Source organism: Bubalus kerabau, chromosome 2 (assembly GCF_029407905.1).
Source record: "Bubalus kerabau isolate K-KA32 ecotype Philippines breed swamp buffalo chromosome 2, PCC_UOA_SB_1v2, whole genome shotgun sequence".
Classification (NCBI taxonomy): Eukaryota; Metazoa; Chordata; class Mammalia; order Artiodactyla; family Bovidae; genus Bubalus; species Bubalus kerabau.
The window spans coordinates 171,011,829-171,030,132 of record NC_073625.1 but is presented as its reverse complement, the minus strand read 5'-3'; the positions used below and the strand labels follow the sequence as shown (position 1 = coordinate 171,030,132).

The following is an 18,304-nucleotide window of genomic DNA, read 5'->3' as shown; positions in this document are numbered from 1 at the left end:
TCTGCTTAGAAATCACTTCAGCTAACTATCCGATGTCATCACTCACAAACTCTGCCTTTCACAATGGAGCCAAGTTCTTTGCCACTTTGTTTAACAAGGATTGCCTTTCATCCGTTGTTCAATAACATGTTCCTCGTTTCTGTCTGAGACCTCATTAGGATAGCCTTGACTGTCCACCTCTGCCAGCACTCTGTTTGTGGCTAGTTAGGTCATCTCTCAGAAGGCTGGAGCTTTCCCTGGAGATCTCCTCTGCTTTGTGAGCTCTCAGCACCACTGCCCTTAATAGTCTGCTTGTGGCAATAGAGGCTTTTTCTAGCATGTACCTCCACGCTCTTCCAGATTCCACCTGTTACCCAGTTCCAAAGCTCCTTTCCCACTTTCAGGTATTCCTTACAGCAGCACACCCTCACCTCTGAGTACCAATTTCTGACCTAGTCAGTGTGAGCTGCTGTGAGAAAACACCAAAGCCTGAGTGGCTCACGAGCAGCAGAGGCTAATTGCAGTTCCAGAAGCTGGAAGTGTGAGGTCAGATTGCCCACAGGGTTGGGTTCTGATAAGAAATATCTTCAGGGTTGCGGATGGCTGTCTTTTCACTGTTTTATCATATGGAGAAAGGAGGTGAAGGAGGCTGCTGAGAGTTTTTGTTTTGTAAGTCCATTCATAAAGGCTTCCCTCTCATCTTGTTGAGAGACAGAGATATTAAATAATATTCTCTGAACTGAGAAGGAACTTTGAGACTGAAAAACTAAGTGTACAACTCCAAGAAGTACAATTATGAAGTTTGTTGTGGGTAGATTACGTACAGGCAGGAAAGATCGGGCAGGAAGATTGAAGATCCAGAAGCATTGGCAGCTGTACTGTGCAGCACCGAAATGGGTATTGGAAGATTTAAAAGGAACAAAACTGAAAGTAGTATTTGGTTATAAAGTGAGAAACATGTCTGTACCGACTGGAACTGAGATTTTTTCCTTCCCTCACAGGTGTCTCATGACCATTAACATCTGTATCAGAAAAAGGCACTCTTCCAGGTTTCATATCAGACAAAGGCAAGGGTGAAAATAGATGGGGAACTTATCGGGCTTGGGCTCATTCCTTGTGAATAGGCTAAAGTTCAGTTACATAGAGAAGTGAGTGGTAGGATTGTGGGTCTAAGATGGAGCTGACACACTAGAGTCACTATGGTTCAGACACACATACCCCTAAATGTCTTTTTTTTTTTAATGAAAGTATAGTTGATTTACAATGTTGTGTTAATTTTTGTCATAGAGCAAAGTGATCCAATTATAATTATACAACCTTTTCCATTATGGTTTAATAGGATATTGAATATAGCTCCCTGGGCTATATAGAAGGACCTTGTTGTTTATCCATCCCCTGTATACTAGCTTGCATCTACTAATCCTAAACTCCCAATCCATCCCTCCCACCACCCCTCCCCCTTGGCAACCACAAATCTGTTCTCTATGCCTGTGGGTCCGTTTCTGTTTTGTAGATAAGTTCATTTGTGCCAAATGTTACTTTATTTATTTTTTAAGGAATGCTTTCTTTTTAAAAAATAATTTTATTTATTTATTTAATTTTGACTGTGCAGGCTTTTCTGTAGTTGTGGCAAACAGGAGTTACTCTCTAGTTGCAGTGCACGGGCTTCTCATTGTGGTGGCTTCTCTTGTGCAGCCCAGGCTCTAAGGTGTGCGGGTTCAGTAGCTGTGGTGCCAGGGTTCAGTAGTTGTGGTGCGAGGGATTAATAGCTGCAGTTCCCAGGCTCTAAAGCATGGGCTCAGTAGTTGCGGTGCATAGACTTAGTTGTTCTGCAGCATGTGGGATCCTCCTGGACAAGGGATTGGACTCATGTCTCCTGCATTGGCAAGCAGATTCTTTACCACTAAGCCACCAGGGAAGCCCCTGGGTCATATTTTAGATTCTACATATAAATGATTTTTGTCTTTCTCTTTCTGACTTCCTGATAATCTCTAGTTCCATCCATGTTGCTCCAAATGGCATTACTTCATTCTTTTTATGTCTAAGTAGCTTTCCATATATATGTACAAATTTATATACATATACCCAGTATTTTCTTTATCCATTCATTTGTTGATGCTACTGGAGATCAGTGGAGAACTAACTCCAGAAAAAATGAAGGGATGGAGCCAAAGCAAAAACAATATGCAGTTGTGGATGTGTCTGGAGATAGAAGCAAGGTCCGATGCTGTAAAGAGCAATATTGCATAGGAACCTGGAATGTCAGGTCCATGAATAAAGGCAAATTGGAAGTGGCCAAACAAGAGACGGCAAGAGTGAACATCGACATTTTAGGAATCAGTGAACTGAAATGGACTGGAATGGGTGAATTTAACTCAGATGACCATTATATCTACTACTGCGGGCTGGAATCCCTCAGAAGAAATGGAGTAGCCATCATGGTCAACAAAAGAGTTAGAAATGCAGTACTTGGATGCAGTCTCAAAAACAACAGAATGATCTCTGTTCGTTTCCAAGGCAAACCATTCAATATCACAGTAGTCCAAGTCTATGCCCCAACCAGTAACGCTGAAGAAGCTGAAGTTGAACAGTTCTATGAAGACCTACAAGACCTTTTAGAACTAACACCCAAAAAGATGTCCTTTTCATTATAGGGGACTGGAATGCAAAAGTAGGAAGTCAAGAAACACCTGGAGTAATAGGCAAATTTGGCCTTGGAATACAGAATGAAGCAGGGCAAAGACTAATAGAGTTTTGCCAAGAAAATGCATTGGTCATAACAAACACCCTCTTCCAACAACACAAGAGAAGACTCTGTACATGGACATCACCAGATGGTCAACACCGAAATCAGATTGATTATATTCTTTGCAGTCAAAGATGGAGAAGCTCTATACAGTCAACAAAAACAAGACCAGGAGCTGACTGTGGCTTAGATCGTGAACTCCTTATTGCCAAATTCAGAATGAAATTGAAGAAAGAAGGGAAAACCATTAGACCATTCAGGTATGACCTAAATCAAATCCCTTATGATTATACAGTGGAAGTGAGAAATAGGTTTAAGGGACTAGATCTGACAGATAGAGTGCCTGAGGAACTATGGACTGAGGTTCGTGACATTGTACAGGAGACAAGGATCAAGACCATCCCCATAAAAAGAAATGCAAAAAAGCAAAATGGCTGTCTGAGGAGGCCTTACAAATAGCTGTGAAAAGAAGAGAAGCCAAAAGCAAAGGAGAAAAGGAAAGATATAAGCATCTGAATGCAGAGTTCCAAAGAATAGCAATAAGAGAGAAGAAAGCCTTTCTCAGCGATCAATGCAAAGAAATAGAGGAAAACAACAGAATGGGAAAGACTAGAGATCTCTTCAAGAAAATTAGAGATACCAAGGGAACATTTCATGCAAAGATGGGCTCGATAAAGGACAGAAATGGTATGGACCTAACAGAAGCAGAAGATATTAAGAAGAGGTGGCAAGATTATACAGAAGAACTATACAAAAAAGATTTTCATGACCCAGATAATCAAGATGGTGTGATCACTCACCTAGAGCCAGATATCCTGGAATGTGAAGTCAAGTGTGCCTTAGAAAGCATCACTACGAACAAAGCTAGTAGAGGTGATGGAATTCCAGTTATTTCAAATCCTAAAGATGATGTTGTGAAAGTGCTGCACTCAATATGCCAGGAAATTTGGACAACTCAGCAGTGACCACAGGACTGGAAAAGGTCATTTTTCATTCCAATCCCCAAAAAAGGCAATGCCAAAGCATGTTTAAATTACCACACAATTGCACTCATCTCACATGCTAGCAAAGTAATGCTCAACATTCTCCAAGCCAGGCTTCAACAGTATGTGAGCTGTGAACTTCCAGATGTTCAAGCTGTATCTAGATAAAACAGAGGAACCAGAGATCGAATTGCCAACATCTGTTGGATCATCGAAAAAGCAAGAGAGTTCCAGAAAAACATCTTCTCCTTTATTGACTATGCCAAAGCCTTTGACTGTCTGGATCACAACAAACTGTGGAAAATTCTTCAAGAGATGGGAATACCAGACCACCTGACCTGCCACCTGAGAAATCTGTCTACAAGTCAAGGAGCCACAGTTAGAACTGGACATGGAACAACAGACTGGTTCCAAATCAGGAAAGGCTGCATATTGTCACCCTGCTTATTTAACTTATATGTAGAGTACATCTTGCGAAATGCTGGGCTGGATGAAGCACAAGCTGGAATCAAGATTTCTGGGAGAAATATCAATAACCTCAGATATGCAGCAGAGAAGGCAATGGCACCCCACTCCAGTACTCTTGCCTGGAAAATCCCATGGACAGAGGAGCCTGGTGGGCTACAGTCCATGGGGTCGCTAGGAATTGGACAGACTGAGCGATTTCACTTTCACTTTTCACTTTTCACTTTCACGCATTGGAGAAGGAAGTGGCAACCCACTCCAGTGTTCTTGCCTGGAGAATCCCAGGGACGGGGGAGCCTGGTGGGCTGCCATCTCTGGGGTCGCACAGAGTCGGACACGACTGAAGTGACTTAGCAGCAGCAGCAGCAGCAGCAGATATGCAGATGACACCACCCTTATTGCAGAAAGCTAAGAAGAACTAAAGAGCCTCTTGTGAAAGTGAAAGAGGAGAGTGAAAAAGTTGGCTTAAAACTCAACATTCAGAAAACTAAGATCAGGGCATCTGGTCCCATCACTTCATGGCAAATAGTTGTGGAAACAATGGAAACAGTGAGAGACTTTATAATTTTGGGCTCCAAAATTACTGCAGATGGTGACTGCAGCCATTAAATTAAGACACTTGCTCCTTGGAAGAAAAGCTATGACCAACCTAGATAGCATATTAGAAAACAGAGACATTACTTTGCCAACAAAGGTCCATCTAGGCAAAGCTATGGTTTTTCCAGTAGTCAGGTATGGATGTGAGAGTTGGACCATAAAGAAAGCTGAGTGCCAAAGAATTGATGCTTTTGAACTATGGTGTTGGAGAAGTCTCTTGAGAGTCCCTTAGACTGCAAGGATATCCAACCAGTCTATCCTAAAGGAAATCAGTCCTGAGTATTCATTGGAAGGACTGATGCTGAAGCTGAAACTCCAATACTTTGGCCACCTGATGCAAAGAACTGACTCATTTGAAAAGACCCTGAGGTTGTGAAAGATTGAAGGCCGAAGGAATAGGGGATGACAGAGGATGAGATAGTTGGATGTCATCACTACCTCGATGGACATTAATTTGAATGAGCTCCAGGATTTGGTGATGGACAGGGAAGCCTATTGTGCTGCAATCCATGGGGTCACAAAGAGTTGGACAGGACTGAGCGACTGAACTGAACTGAAAAGTTATCACCTGATAGTGCTGTAATTCCCTGTGCTATCTGTATACATAGCATATATAAACAGCACAGGAAATGAACTTACAGCCATTTTCTTGTTGCTTATCTGTTTAACACAGAGTAATTTGTATCTCTTAATCCCATATCCTAACTTTCCTCTTCCACTATCTCCACTCTGGTAACCACTAGTTTACTTTGTATATCTATGAGTCTGTTTCAGTTTTACTACATATATTTGCTGTTTATTTTTTAGATTCCACATATAAGTGATACCATACAGTATTTGTCTTATTTGACTAAGCATATTATTCTTTAAGTCTATCCATGTTGTTTCAAATGATATAATTTAATTATTTTTATGGCTGAAGAATATTCTATTATGTATGTATCTATATTTATATATCACATATTTTTTATTCATTGTCTGGGATGGCCCCTTGGGCTTACTTCCATAATCTTGGCTATTGTAAGTAGTGCTACTATGAACCTCATGGTGCACCAGTCTTTTCAAATTAGTGTTTTCATTTTTTTTCCAGATATATACCTAGAAGGAGAATTGCTGGGTCATATGGAAGTTCTGTATTTAATTTTTTCAGAACCACCATACTTCCACATTACATGCATCATCCTATATTCCCACCAACTATACTCAAGAGATCCAATTTTTCCACATCCTTGTCAACACTTGTTCTTTTCTTTTCTTTTTTTTGATAGTAGCTATCTTAATGGATGTGAGGTGGCATTTTATTATGGTTTTAATGCACATTTCCCTTATAACTAGCAATGTTAATCATCTTGTCACATGCTTTTTGGCCATTTGATTATGTTCTTTGGAGAAATGTCAAGTCTTTTGCCCATTTTTAAAATCGGTTTGATTTTTTTTTTAATATTGTTGAATGAGAATAATTTTCAGTGGTTCTTTGAAGCAGAAATTCTCAACTTTTTTGACAGGGGTGAAGGTCACTTCTGATAAAGAACAAAATTCTTGCACATTTATACTTCGGCACTTACCGCAAGGTGGCTTGTACTATGGCTAATTATCTTCGCTTGAACAAACTGAGAGCAAGAAAAGGTCATGTTATTGATTCTTACTTGATAAATCTCAAGTTCCTAGGAAGGTAAGTAGTACAACAGAGTTCAAGGGAGGAAGTTAGGGGTGCGTGGGTTTTTCAGAAAAGCTCTCAGGTGTTATGGGTATTTATTCTTGTTGCAAATCATTCCCAAACTGAGTGGTTTTAAGCAACAACCATTTAATTTCTCATGATCGTGTGGTTTGGCGTAATGGATCTTCTGTTAGTGTTCCCTGAGCTCGCTCAGGTTGCTGCACTCAGCTGTGCGTTCAGCCGGCAGCTGGGAGGTAGGAAGGTCCAAGATGACTTCAGTCAAACCATCATATCTGGGGCCTTGTTAAAGATGCCTAGGGGGCTGGGAGCATTCTCTGTCCACATGGTACTTCATCATTCCACCTCAGCTTTTTTCCATGGTATCTGGCTTCCAAGAAGGTAAAAACAGATGTTGTAAGTTCTCTTAGGATGTAGGTCCAAAACTCAGAAGGCGCCAAAGTCAAAATAAGTCAGAGGGACAGCCCAGCTTTAAGTGGAGTGGAAATAGGCACACCTCGTGATAAGCATGCATTCGTGCTAAGTCACTCTGGTCGTGTCTGACTCTTTTTGACCCTATGGAATGTAGCCTGCCAGGCTCCTCTGTCCATGGAATTCTCCAGACAAATACTGAAGTGAACTGCTATGCCCTTCTCCAGGGGATCTTCCCAACCCAGGGACTGAACACGCATCTCTTCTATCTCCTGTATTGTAGGTGGATGCTTTACCATTAGCGCCACCTGGGAAGCCCAACTCTTGATAAGAAAAATTACACTAGTGAAAAAATACATTAGTGAAAGAGCACAAGGCTGTGAGGGATCATTGTCATCATCCTAGGACATAATATATAGTGGCAGGTGATTCTGAGGTCTCCCTAGGGACAGGACGACTCTGGTTTGAGAATCACTAGTACGTAAGATCAACTACTCCAATAACTGTTTTGTTGTATTTCTCTCTCTCCTCCATGACTGTTCAATTCCGTGTCTATTTCTTTTCTTTTTTAGGTTCTTTCTTTTTTTTTTTTTTTTTAAGTTGTCTGCTTTTATTTTTTTATTTTATTTTTTTTAAATTTTATTTTGTTTTTAAACTTTACATAATTGTATTAGTTTTGCCAATTACAGTTAGTAGCAACAAGACCCATACATGTAGGAACCTGTTGTTCAAGTTTACGAAACTATAGCAACAGGTTTGTAAACATGGCATCAAGGCTATGGAAACAGAAGTGGTTCCAAAGAATACAATATTTTTATTCTTGTTTGTATTTTCAGTGGGCTGTCTATAATATAATTTACAAGTACATTTTTCATGTAAGAAGATGGGTAGATAGCTCCTGACCCAACATTGGTAGAAGATTCATTTTGAGTTGTTATTGATTCAGTCACAACCTTTCACTGATTGGCCTTGTGGCCCACAAAACACATTTATGAGACAGCTGCCTGGATCAGGTACAGATGGGCTGAGATACTTTACAAAGCAATGTTATCCATGCAAGGTTTGCAGTCCTTGCTGCTGTTGTTCAGTCGCTCAGTCATATCTGACTCTTTGCAACCCTGTGGAAGCAGCACACTGGCCTGCCCTGTCCTTCACCAGCCCCCAGAGTTTGCTCAAACTTACGTTCATTAAGTCTATGATGCCATCCAACCATCTCATCCTCTGTCACCCCCTTCTCCTTCTGCCCCCAATCTTTCCCATCATCAGGTTCTTTTCCAAAGAGTCAGCTCTTTGTGTCAGGTGGCCAAAGTATTGGAGCTTCAGCTTCAGCATCAGTCCTTCCAATGAATATTCAGGGTTGATTTCCTTTAGGTTGACTGGTTTGATCTCCTTGTTGTCCAAGGGACTCTCAAGAGTCTTTTCCAGCACCACAGTTCAAAAGCATCAGCTCTTCAGTGTTCAGCCTTCTTTATGGACCAACTCTCACATGCATACATGACTACTGGAAAAACCATAGCTTTGACTCTATGGACCTTTGTTGGCAAACTGATGTCTCTTTCTACCATTAGGGTGGTGTCATCTGCATCTCTGATGTTACTGATATTTCTCCTGGCAATCTTGATTCTAGCTTGTGCTACATCCTGCCTAGCATTTCTCATGATAATGTTATAGAGCCTTGACATATTCCTTTCTCAATTTTGAACCAGTTCATTGTTCCGTGTCCGATTCACACTGTTGCTTTTTGTCTTGCATACAGGTTTCCAGGGAGGCAAGTAAGGTGGTCTGGTTTTCCCATCTCTTTATGAATTTCCTACAGTTGCAGTCCTTACAACTTTATGAGAAGCAGGGCAGTGCGCAGAAGCAGAAAGAACCCAAAATCTTGACCTGTTTTCAGTGCCAAGTTGTGGTAAAACCTTGACCATGTCAACTAAAGGTTCCTGGACTTCATCATCAATATTTGTAAATGTATAATACACGTTTTGGTGTTGGAAAACCAAATAAAATGACCTGTATAACAGCTGGCAGCTGTATCACTTGCTAGCACAAGTGTAGAAACTGGCATTCAGAGTGGGTAAACAAGACATAAAGGTTCTATTGATATATTATTGTACGTTGATCTCTGATACTGGCCTATTAGACTTAAAGGCAATTTCCAGGTGGTTTTTCCATTTGTACTTGGTGTCTAATCATTCTGATTAAGTCATGGCTGTGATGGCTGTTGCTCAAACATTTGGTTGTGCTGATAAATGTATAACTAAAATAAAAAGGAAATGAAAGTATCATTCAGTTTATAAAATTTTATCTTACTCTTCATCACAAGTACATTGTATTGTTATTTATTTTGTGTGTGTATCCAGTTTCTAAATTAAATTGGTTAGTGTTTGAGGGCAGAATTTGGGATCTTATGCTATTTAGAACTCCTCTATCTGTACCTGGAGAAGGGAATGGCTACCCACTCCAGTCTTCTTGCCTGGAGAATTCCATGAACAGAGGAGACTGATGGGCTATAGTCCACGGAGTCCCAAAGAGTTGGACACAGCTTAGCGACTGAACAACAATCTGTACCAGATTCTTATTAAAATTAGGTGATGATCAAAATCAATAACTTGCTGCATAAGACATGGCACAGTTCCCCTAAATTGTGCATGATATTTAGCTAGCAGTGTCTCATTATGGGCTAAGCCATGTCCACTCTAAATTCATATGTTGAAGTCCCAACTCCCTGTCATTTCAGAATGTGACTGTATGTGGAGATAGAATCTTTATGGAGATAATCAAGTTGAAATGAGGTCATTAGAGTGAGCCCTAATGCAACATGACTGGTGTCCTCTTAAGAAGGGGAAATTTGGACATGGAAGTGCACATAAAGGTAAAAAAATATGAAGAGATGTAGGGAGAATACAGCCATCTAAAACCAAGGAAAGAGGCCTGGGACATATTCTCCCTTGGAGCCCTCAGATGGAATCAACCCTGCTGCTGCTGCTGCTGCTGCTGCTAAGTCGTGTCAGTTGTGTCTGACTCTGTGCGACCCCATAGACGACAGCCCACCAGGCTCCCCCGTCCCTGGGATTCTCCAGGCAAGAATACTGGAGTGGGTTGCCATTTGCTTCTCCAATGGAATCAACCCTGGTGACATCTTAAGTTTGGATTTCTAGCCTCCATAACTGTGAGCCAACACATTTCTGCTGTTTAAGTCACCCAATCTGTAATGCTTTGTTATGGCAGCTCAAGCAAACTAATACATGTCTTAGGACGACAGAGTGTTTGTTGCCCAGCACCGCTTGTTACATACAGAGAGAAATTGTGTATCACCTGTGAACTCATTGGTGATAATCACAATGTTCAATACAAATTAAAGAAGTTCTCCATGTGAGGCCTCTATGCATCTTCTCCCTGATGCCCTGTTTGATAGTTGTCTGGAAGAAAATAAAGATATTTCTCAATTCATATCTTTCTCATCTGAGAAAAAGAAAAGGTTGGAGACTCAGTGATAGTTCTCGTTTTCAATGTGGATTGCGTTCCTTTTTCTAAGAATCCTTTTTAATCACAGGGACAGCTTTTTGGCAAAGGGGTGGAATATGTGTTTCATAGTAAGAGCAACATTGCTTGATGAGTTGGTACCAGTGTGGGTAATTTGCATCAGTGTGATCTTCTGCATGATAATAAGGTTAAATAATGAGTGGTGAAAATCTATTTTTTACTCATCCTTTGTACAAAAGTGAAAGCTTTCAGGTAGTTAAAGGGGATATTTGGACACCATAATAAGACCTCTTATTCCAGGTAAGTCTGATCCACAAAGGGGGCCACAATTGTGCATTTTGGGTAAGTTTTAGTGTCCTTTTACTTTTGAGATTCTGAAGATACCTCTTTCCATTGCTTTCCCTTGCTGCAGTGAATAGCTAGCAAATGCCACGAAAATTAATGCCGGCACTGGTTAAAGACATGTTGAATGAGATGGGTACCTGTGAAACCACCCGAGGCTAATTTCATTATCAAACTTGGAGTCTAATTACTGGCCTAGTTATGTTTAAAGGTATGGTATCAGTATTTCTTTCTGTATAATTGCAAGTGTTGCTTTGCTTACTAATTTTTGGGGGGATTAAAAAATTTTTTTTTGGCTGCACTGTGCAGCTTGTGGGATCTGGGCCCTCACTAGTGAAAGTGCAAAGTCCTAGCCACTGAACTGCTAAGGAAGTCCCTAGTCACCAGTTTTTAAGAAAAGAAAATTGTGAGAAATTAACATCTTGTGGAATCCCAGTGAAAATGACACAAATTCTTTTTGCCTGGGCTTGCAGAATCACCAGGCGTTAATAAAGAAGACATAATATTGCAATTCAGGAGATGCAGGTTCCATCAATGGGTTGGGAAGATACCCTGGAGGAGGAAATGGCAACCCATTCCAGTATTCTTGCCTGAAAAATCCCAAGGACAGAGGAACCTGGTGATCTATAGTCCATAGGATCACAAGGAGTTGGACACGACTGAACAACTGAGCACCTGAGCACAATATTGTAATTATGACATAATATTGTAGCTTTTCTAATAAATAAACAAATAGGCACATGTGCACGTGTATATGCATTGCATGCTGTAAACATTATGGAGAAATTCACTTGATCATGATTCTAGAATCTCCCCAACTTTTCTTTAAGGAAAATGAGGGAGAGGAGAGAGCAGGCAGTAGTGTCAGAATGGAAAGAAGCACTCCTTTGTAAAAAGCCACTGGGCTGTAAGTATGGGTTAGAATTATATTCGACTAGAATGTATACTCTCCACCCTTCAGTTGTTTTTATTTAGGAAAAAACTGTGCTAAATCTAAGATGATGAAATAAATCTTTCTCTCCTCCTGGAGGTTCTTTGGATGAGCTAGTTTAGAAATAGCAGTCTTTGGAAACTATGACTAATCATGAAATGCAGTAATTAAGTTTTATAGAAAGATGTTGTAAGGAATGAGATGATAGATATGAAAACACCATAAATTCTTAAGGAGAAAGTTATTGCTAGAGTGGGTTTCTTTATACATCTGGGTAGCTTACTTCCTGGTTTCAACATTTTGTGGGTGTGGGATTCATTAAGGAAGCATGGCTTTGCTTGATTTGTTTTTAGAGGAAAAAGAGTTGTGTTTAATTTAAAATATTTTAAAAAAGCCCACAATGTAAAGTCAAATCAAGAGTAAAGGATTAATCTTGGGACTTCCCTGGAGGTCTGGTGGTTGAGAATACACCTTCCAGTGTAGGGGATGCAGGTTCGATCTCTGGTCAGGGAACTACGATCCCACATGCTGCAGGACAGCTAAGCCCATGTGCCACGACTGGTGAGCCTGTACGCCACAGCTGCTGAACCTGAATGCTATCGTGCCTTCGCACCACAACACGAGACGCCCACGTGCTGCAACTAGAGAAAACCTGTGTGCTGCAGTGAAGACCCAGCATGGCCAAAATAAAAAAAAACAAAACAACAACAACAATAAAGTATTTATCTTGTATGAAATAAGAGGAGTGTCTAGAGAAATTATGTTTTATTCTGTCACTGTTAAGGTGAAAACAAGGCTGGAAACCCAGAAGATAAGCAGGCTGTCCACATACTATTATGACATAGTGAGCTTTGGGGTAAACAGATGGTGGTCATTTGCTGTCTGTCTGCGTTTGGGCAAGTTATGTAACTTTTTTGAGCTTCAGTATACTCAGCTATACAAAGGAGATGTTATGGTGGTGGTTTAGTCACTAAATCATGTCTGACTCTTTGCCACCCATGAATTATAGCCTGCCAGGCTCCTCTGTCATTTCCTTCTCTAGAGGATTTTCCCAACCCAGGGATCAAACCTGGGTTTCCTGCAATGCAGGCAGGTTCTTTACTGACTGAGCTACTAGGGAGTATATAAAGACAGGATAATTTTGTCTTATCCATGCTCAAATGATGTCCTGAGAGCCTATGGCTATTAGTAGAAGTTCAAAAGCTGGCTTTGGAAATTTCTTGCTCTGAGTTTTACATCCTTGGTGGGAAACATTGTAGAATGGGAAGAAAAGTCATAGAACTGCTCCTGTGAAGGATGCAACATTTAAACCAGGAAAAACTTCCCCAATCCACTTTATTTGCCAGGAGACTGTAAAAGAGCAGCCTTTTTTAGAGAGAACATTTGACTGTGGAGTTTCCTTATGCAAACCATTGCATGGAGAATAAAAAACAGGATTTTAAAAATGTACACTCTTTTACTTCATCTATATTCCATATGTGCTTTGCTTTCTGTCAAAGTAATAAATATTGGGAAGTCAGAAGATTGCTTCATTAAACTCTAGAGTATTTAAACGTTCTCTTTTGTTTTGGGACTGCTTTAGTCTCTGATAAGAATGCTTATTTCTAGGAAGGCTACTGCTGCTGCTAAGTCACTTCAGTCGTGTCTGACTCTGTGCGACCCCTTAGACAGCAGACCATCAGGCTCCCCCGTCCCTGGGATTCTCCAGGCAAGAACACTGGAGTGGGTTGCCATTTCTAGGAAGGCAACTAGATCTAATTTAGGAGATAAAGGGCAGATCTCTGACAGAAAATTGCCATCTGATGGTAGAATTTTCCATTCATTCAGTATAACTTATTTCATCCTTTCACATTAGTGTAGTCTTTGAAACATCAGAGTCTGACAAAATGCCAAGAGACAATTTTTAGATACAGTGTACGTTTGGCAGAAGGAATTACATGATATATTTAATTATATAAATAAAATGTTATTTCTTTGAATATGGAAATTTTCAACTATTCTAAGAAAAAGTCTCTCTCCCAACCTCCACCCTTCTTGGTCTTTTCTTATAATAGCATTTTTTAATTTAATCAACTTGCATCCATTTCTTGAACAGAAACAGATCAGCATAAAGAAATTTATGACTTGTTTCTTACTGCATCACTCATTAGCCTTAAATTGATTGTCTTTATCTCTCCTTAGAGATTCTACCAAAAAGGTAAGCCTCGTGGGGAAACAGAGTTGGGAATCTATACACATTGTGTTTACGTGGGAGTTGCTGAAGGATGGTATCTCTTACAACACATATGTTTGTACCTAGCCACATCCTTTCTTGTCTCTGGGCTTTATCTCCTTTTTTACTTAAGAATATAAAGAAGAAAGAACAACTTTTCTCAGTATTAGACTGGTTCAATTAACTTTATTTTTTTAAGTATTTACATAAATCTTTGAAAAATGCTATATAACTCCTCTTCAAGAAAATAATTACAAGCAGCTTCTTAGTTGGGTATAGCTGGAAAGATATTCACAATTATATATTCTAAGCTTCTCTAATAGTTGATACAAAAGGGATTCAGAGGGATGGAGAGACCTGTGCAAAGGCATGAATTAAGCCAGTAAAAAGGCTGAAATTAAATGTCAAAGTCTCAGGTCAGTCCCCCTTCCTAGAAACCATTTTATCTTAAAATGGAGATCTGACCGTTATGGTGTCAAGACAGATTCATTTCATGAGAAAATTCATATTTGGGGAAAGAATGTAAGGTCTCATATGTCCTTGACAACAGATATTTGTTGTCTAGCTTTCTGAACAGATATTTGTCTCTAGCTTTCTGAAGCTAGAGAAGTGTAAGAAAGGCTTGGCTCTGATGTTTTCCTAAAATATTAGCTCTCTTATCCATTGTTAATCCTACAAGCTTCAATTCTATGCCTAACATGGTCCAGGTCTGTGCTCAGTCTCACAGTTCAGTTCAGTTCAGTCACTCAGTTGTGTCCGACTCTTCATGACCCCATGGACTGCAGCACGCCAGGCCTCCCTGCCCATCACCAACTCCCAGAGATACTCAAACTCAGCTCCATTGAGTTGGTGATGCCATCCAACCATCTCATCCTCTGTGGTCCCCTTCTCCTCCCATCTTCAATCTTTCCCAGCATTAGGGTCTTTTCAAATGAGTCAGCTCTTTGCATTAGGTGGCCAAAATATTGGAGTTTCAGCTTCAACATCAGTCCTTCCAATGAACAGTCAGGATTGATCTCTTTTACGATGGACTGGTTTGATCTCCTTGCAGTCCAGGGGACTCTCAAGAGTCTTCTCCAACACCACAATTCAAAAGCATCAGTTCTTTGGAGCTCAGCTTTCTTTATAGTCCAACTTTAACATCCATACATGACTACTGGAAAAACCATAGCCTCGACGAGACGGACCTTTGTTGGCAAAGTATTGTCTCTTGCTTTTTAATATGCTGTCTAGGTTGGTCAAAACTTTTCTTCCAAGGAGTAAGCATCTTTTAATTTCATGGCTGAAGTCACCATCTGCAGTGATTTTGAAGCCCCGCAAAATAAAGTCAGCCACTGTTTCTACTGTTTTCCCATCTATTTGCCATGAAGTGATGGGACCGGGTGCCGTGATCTTAGTTTTCTGAATGTTGAGCTTTAAGCCAACTTTTTCACTCTCCACCTTCACTTTCCACAAGAGGCTTTTCAGTTCCTCTTCACTTTCTGCCATAAGGGTGGTGTCATCTGCATATCTGAGGTTATTGATATTTCTCCTGGCAATCTTGATTTCAGCTTGTGTTTCATCCAGCCCAGTGTTTCTCATGATGTACTCTGAATAGAAGTTAAATAAGCAGAGTGACAGTATACAGCCTTAATGTAATCCTTTTCCTATTTGGAACCAGTTTGTTGTTCCACGTCCAGTTCCTACTGCTGCTTTCTGACCTGCATACAGACTTCTCAGGAGGCAGGTCAGGTGGTCTGGTATTACCATCTCTTTCAGAATTTTCCACAGTTTATTGTGATCCACACAGTCAAAGGCTTTGGCATAGTCAATAAAGCAGAAATAGATATTTTTCTGGAACTCTCTTGCTTTTTCAATGATCCAGGGGATGTTGGCAATTTGATCTCTGGTTCCTCTGCCTTTGCTAGATCCAGCTTGAGCATCTAAAAGTTCATGTTTTATGTACTGTTGAAGCCTGGCTTGGAGAATTTTGAGCATCACTTTACTAGCATGTGAAATGAGTGCAGTTGTGTGGTAGTTTGAGCATTCTTTGGCATTGCCTTTCTTTGGGATTGGAATGAAAACTAACCTTTTCTAGTCCTGTGGCCATTGCTGAGTTTTCCAAATTTGCTGGCATATTGAGTGGAGCACTTTCACAGTATCATCTTTCAGGATTTGAAATAGCTCAACTGGAATTCCATCACCTCCACTAGTTTTGTTCGTAGTGATGGTTTCTAAGGCCCACTTGACTTCACATTCCAGGATGTCTGGCTCTAGGTCAGTGATCACACCATCGTGATTATCTGGGTCATGAAGATCTCTTTTGTACAGTTGTTCTGTGTATTCTTGCCACCTCTTCTTAATATCTTCTGCTTCTGTTAGGTCCATACCATTTCTGTCCTTTATCAAGCCCATCTTTGCATGAAATGTTCCCTTGGTGTCTCTGATATTTTGAAGAGATCCCTGGTCTTTCCCATTCTATTCTTTTCCTCTATTTCCTTGCATTGATCACTGAGGAAGGCTTTCTTATCTCTCCTTGCTATTCTTTGGAACTCTGCATTCAAATGGGTATATCTTTCCTTTTCTCCTTTGCTTTTATTTTCACTTCTTTCCACAGCTATCTGTAAGACCTCCTTAGACAGCCATTTTGCTTTTTTTACATTTCATTTTCTTGGGGATGGTCTTGATCTCTGTCTCCTGTATAGTGTCATGAACTTTTGTCCATAGTTCATCAGGCACTCTGTCTATCAGATCTAGGCCCTTAAATCTATTTCTCACTTCCACTGTATAGTCATAAGGGATTTGATTTAGGTCATACCTGAATGGTCTAGTGGTTTTCCCTTCTTTCTTCAATTTCATTCTGAATTTGGCAATAAGGAGTTCATGATCTGAGCCACAGTCAGCTCCTGGTCTTGTTTTTGCTGACTGTATAGAGTTTCTCCATCTTTGGCTGCAAAGAATATAATCAATCTGATTTTGCTGTTGGACATCTGGTGATGTCCATGTATAGAGTCTTCTCTTGTGTTGTTGAAAGATGGTGTTTGCAATGCCCAGTGCGTTCGCTTGGAAAAATCCTGTTAGCCTTTGCCCTACTTCATTCTGTACTCCAAGGCCAAATTTGCCTGTTACTGTAGGTGTTTCTTGACTTCCTACTTTTGCATTCTGGTCCCCTATAATGAAAAGGACATCTTTTTTGGGTGTTAGTTCTAGAAGGTGTTGTACGTCTTCATAGAACCATTCAACTTCAGCTTCTTCAGCATTACTGGTTGGGGCATAGACTTGGATTACTGTGATATCGAATGGTTTGCCTTGGAAGCGAACAGAGATCATTCTGCTGTTTTTGAGGCTGCAGCCAAGTACTGCATTTCGGTCTCTCTTGTTGACCATGATGGCTACTCCATTTCTTCTAAGGGATTCTTGCCCACAATAGTAAATATAATGGTCATCTGTGTTAAATTCACCCATTCCATTCCATTTTAGTTCGCTGATTCCTAGAATGTTGATGTTCACTCTTGCCATCTCTTGTTTGACCTCTTCCAATTTGCCTTTATTCATGGACCTGACATTCCAGGTTCCTATGCTATATTTCTCTTTACAGCTTCAGACCTTGCTTCTATCACCAGTCCCATCCACAACTGGGTGGTGTTTTTGCTTTGGCTCCATCTCTTCATTCTTTCTGGAGTTATTTCTCCACTGATCTCCAGTAGCATATTGGGCACCTACAACCTGGGGAGTTCATCTTTCAGTGTCCTATCTTTTTGCCTTTTCATACTGTTCATAGGGTTCTCAAGGCAAGAATACTGAAGTGGTTTGCCATTGCCTTCTCCAGTGGACCACCATTTGTCAGAAATCTCCACCAAGACCCGTCCGTCTTGGGTGATCCTACACAGCATGGCTTAGTTTCATTGAGTTAGACAAGGTTGTATCCATGTGATTAATTGGTTAGTTTTCTGTGATTGTGCTTTCAGTCGTCTGCCCTCTGATGCCCTCTTTTAGCACCTACCATCTTACTGAGGTTTCTCTTACCTTGAACGTAGGGTATCTCCTCAAGGTTGCTGCTACTGACCTTGGACATATCCTCTGGGCCATGCAGTCTCGCAAAGTCAGAGGCAAATAAGATTCTATTGAGGACCTCAAGAAGCTTACAATTTAGCACTGGTCTCTAACTATCTTTCGTCTCACTTAATGGTGGAGGAAAAGATACTAAAACTTTGTTACATGTGTTCTCTAAAAATAAGAAAAACATCAGCTTTGTGAAACATATAACATGTGGATCAAAGTAGTCCAGGTAAATGATGTGTAAATCAATAAACTTGTTTTGAAGATAGATATGCAAAAATTTTTACTAATAAGAATGTATGACTAAAAATATCTGGAGATAGTATACAATGAGAACAAGAAATAGCCTAGTGAATTTGGAGATTGATATCAAGGTGATCGGAGAAGGCAATGGCACCCCACTCCAATACTCCTGCCTGGAAAATCCCATGGATGGAGGAGCCTG

The 18,304-nt window shown here is 40.4% G+C and overlaps 1 protein-coding gene and 1 pseudogene across 1 annotated transcript; both read left to right on the top strand.

The window, feature by feature from the left end:
• Positions 1-2,177: 2,177 nt before the first annotated feature.
• On the top strand, positions 2,178-2,980 carry LOC129644986 (craniofacial development protein 2-like; the record flags this gene model as incomplete). Its single annotated transcript, XM_055570361.1, is given in 2 exon segments — positions 2,178-2,610; positions 2,613-2,980. Coding segments are annotated over 2 exon segments (801 nt in total), but the record flags the coding sequence as incomplete, so codon positions are not given.
• A 3,625-nt stretch (positions 2,981-6,605) lies between these two features.
• The window catches only part of LOC129644521 (gamma-enolase-like), a 32,640-nt pseudogene continuing 20,941 nt past the window's right edge, over positions 6,606-18,304 (top strand).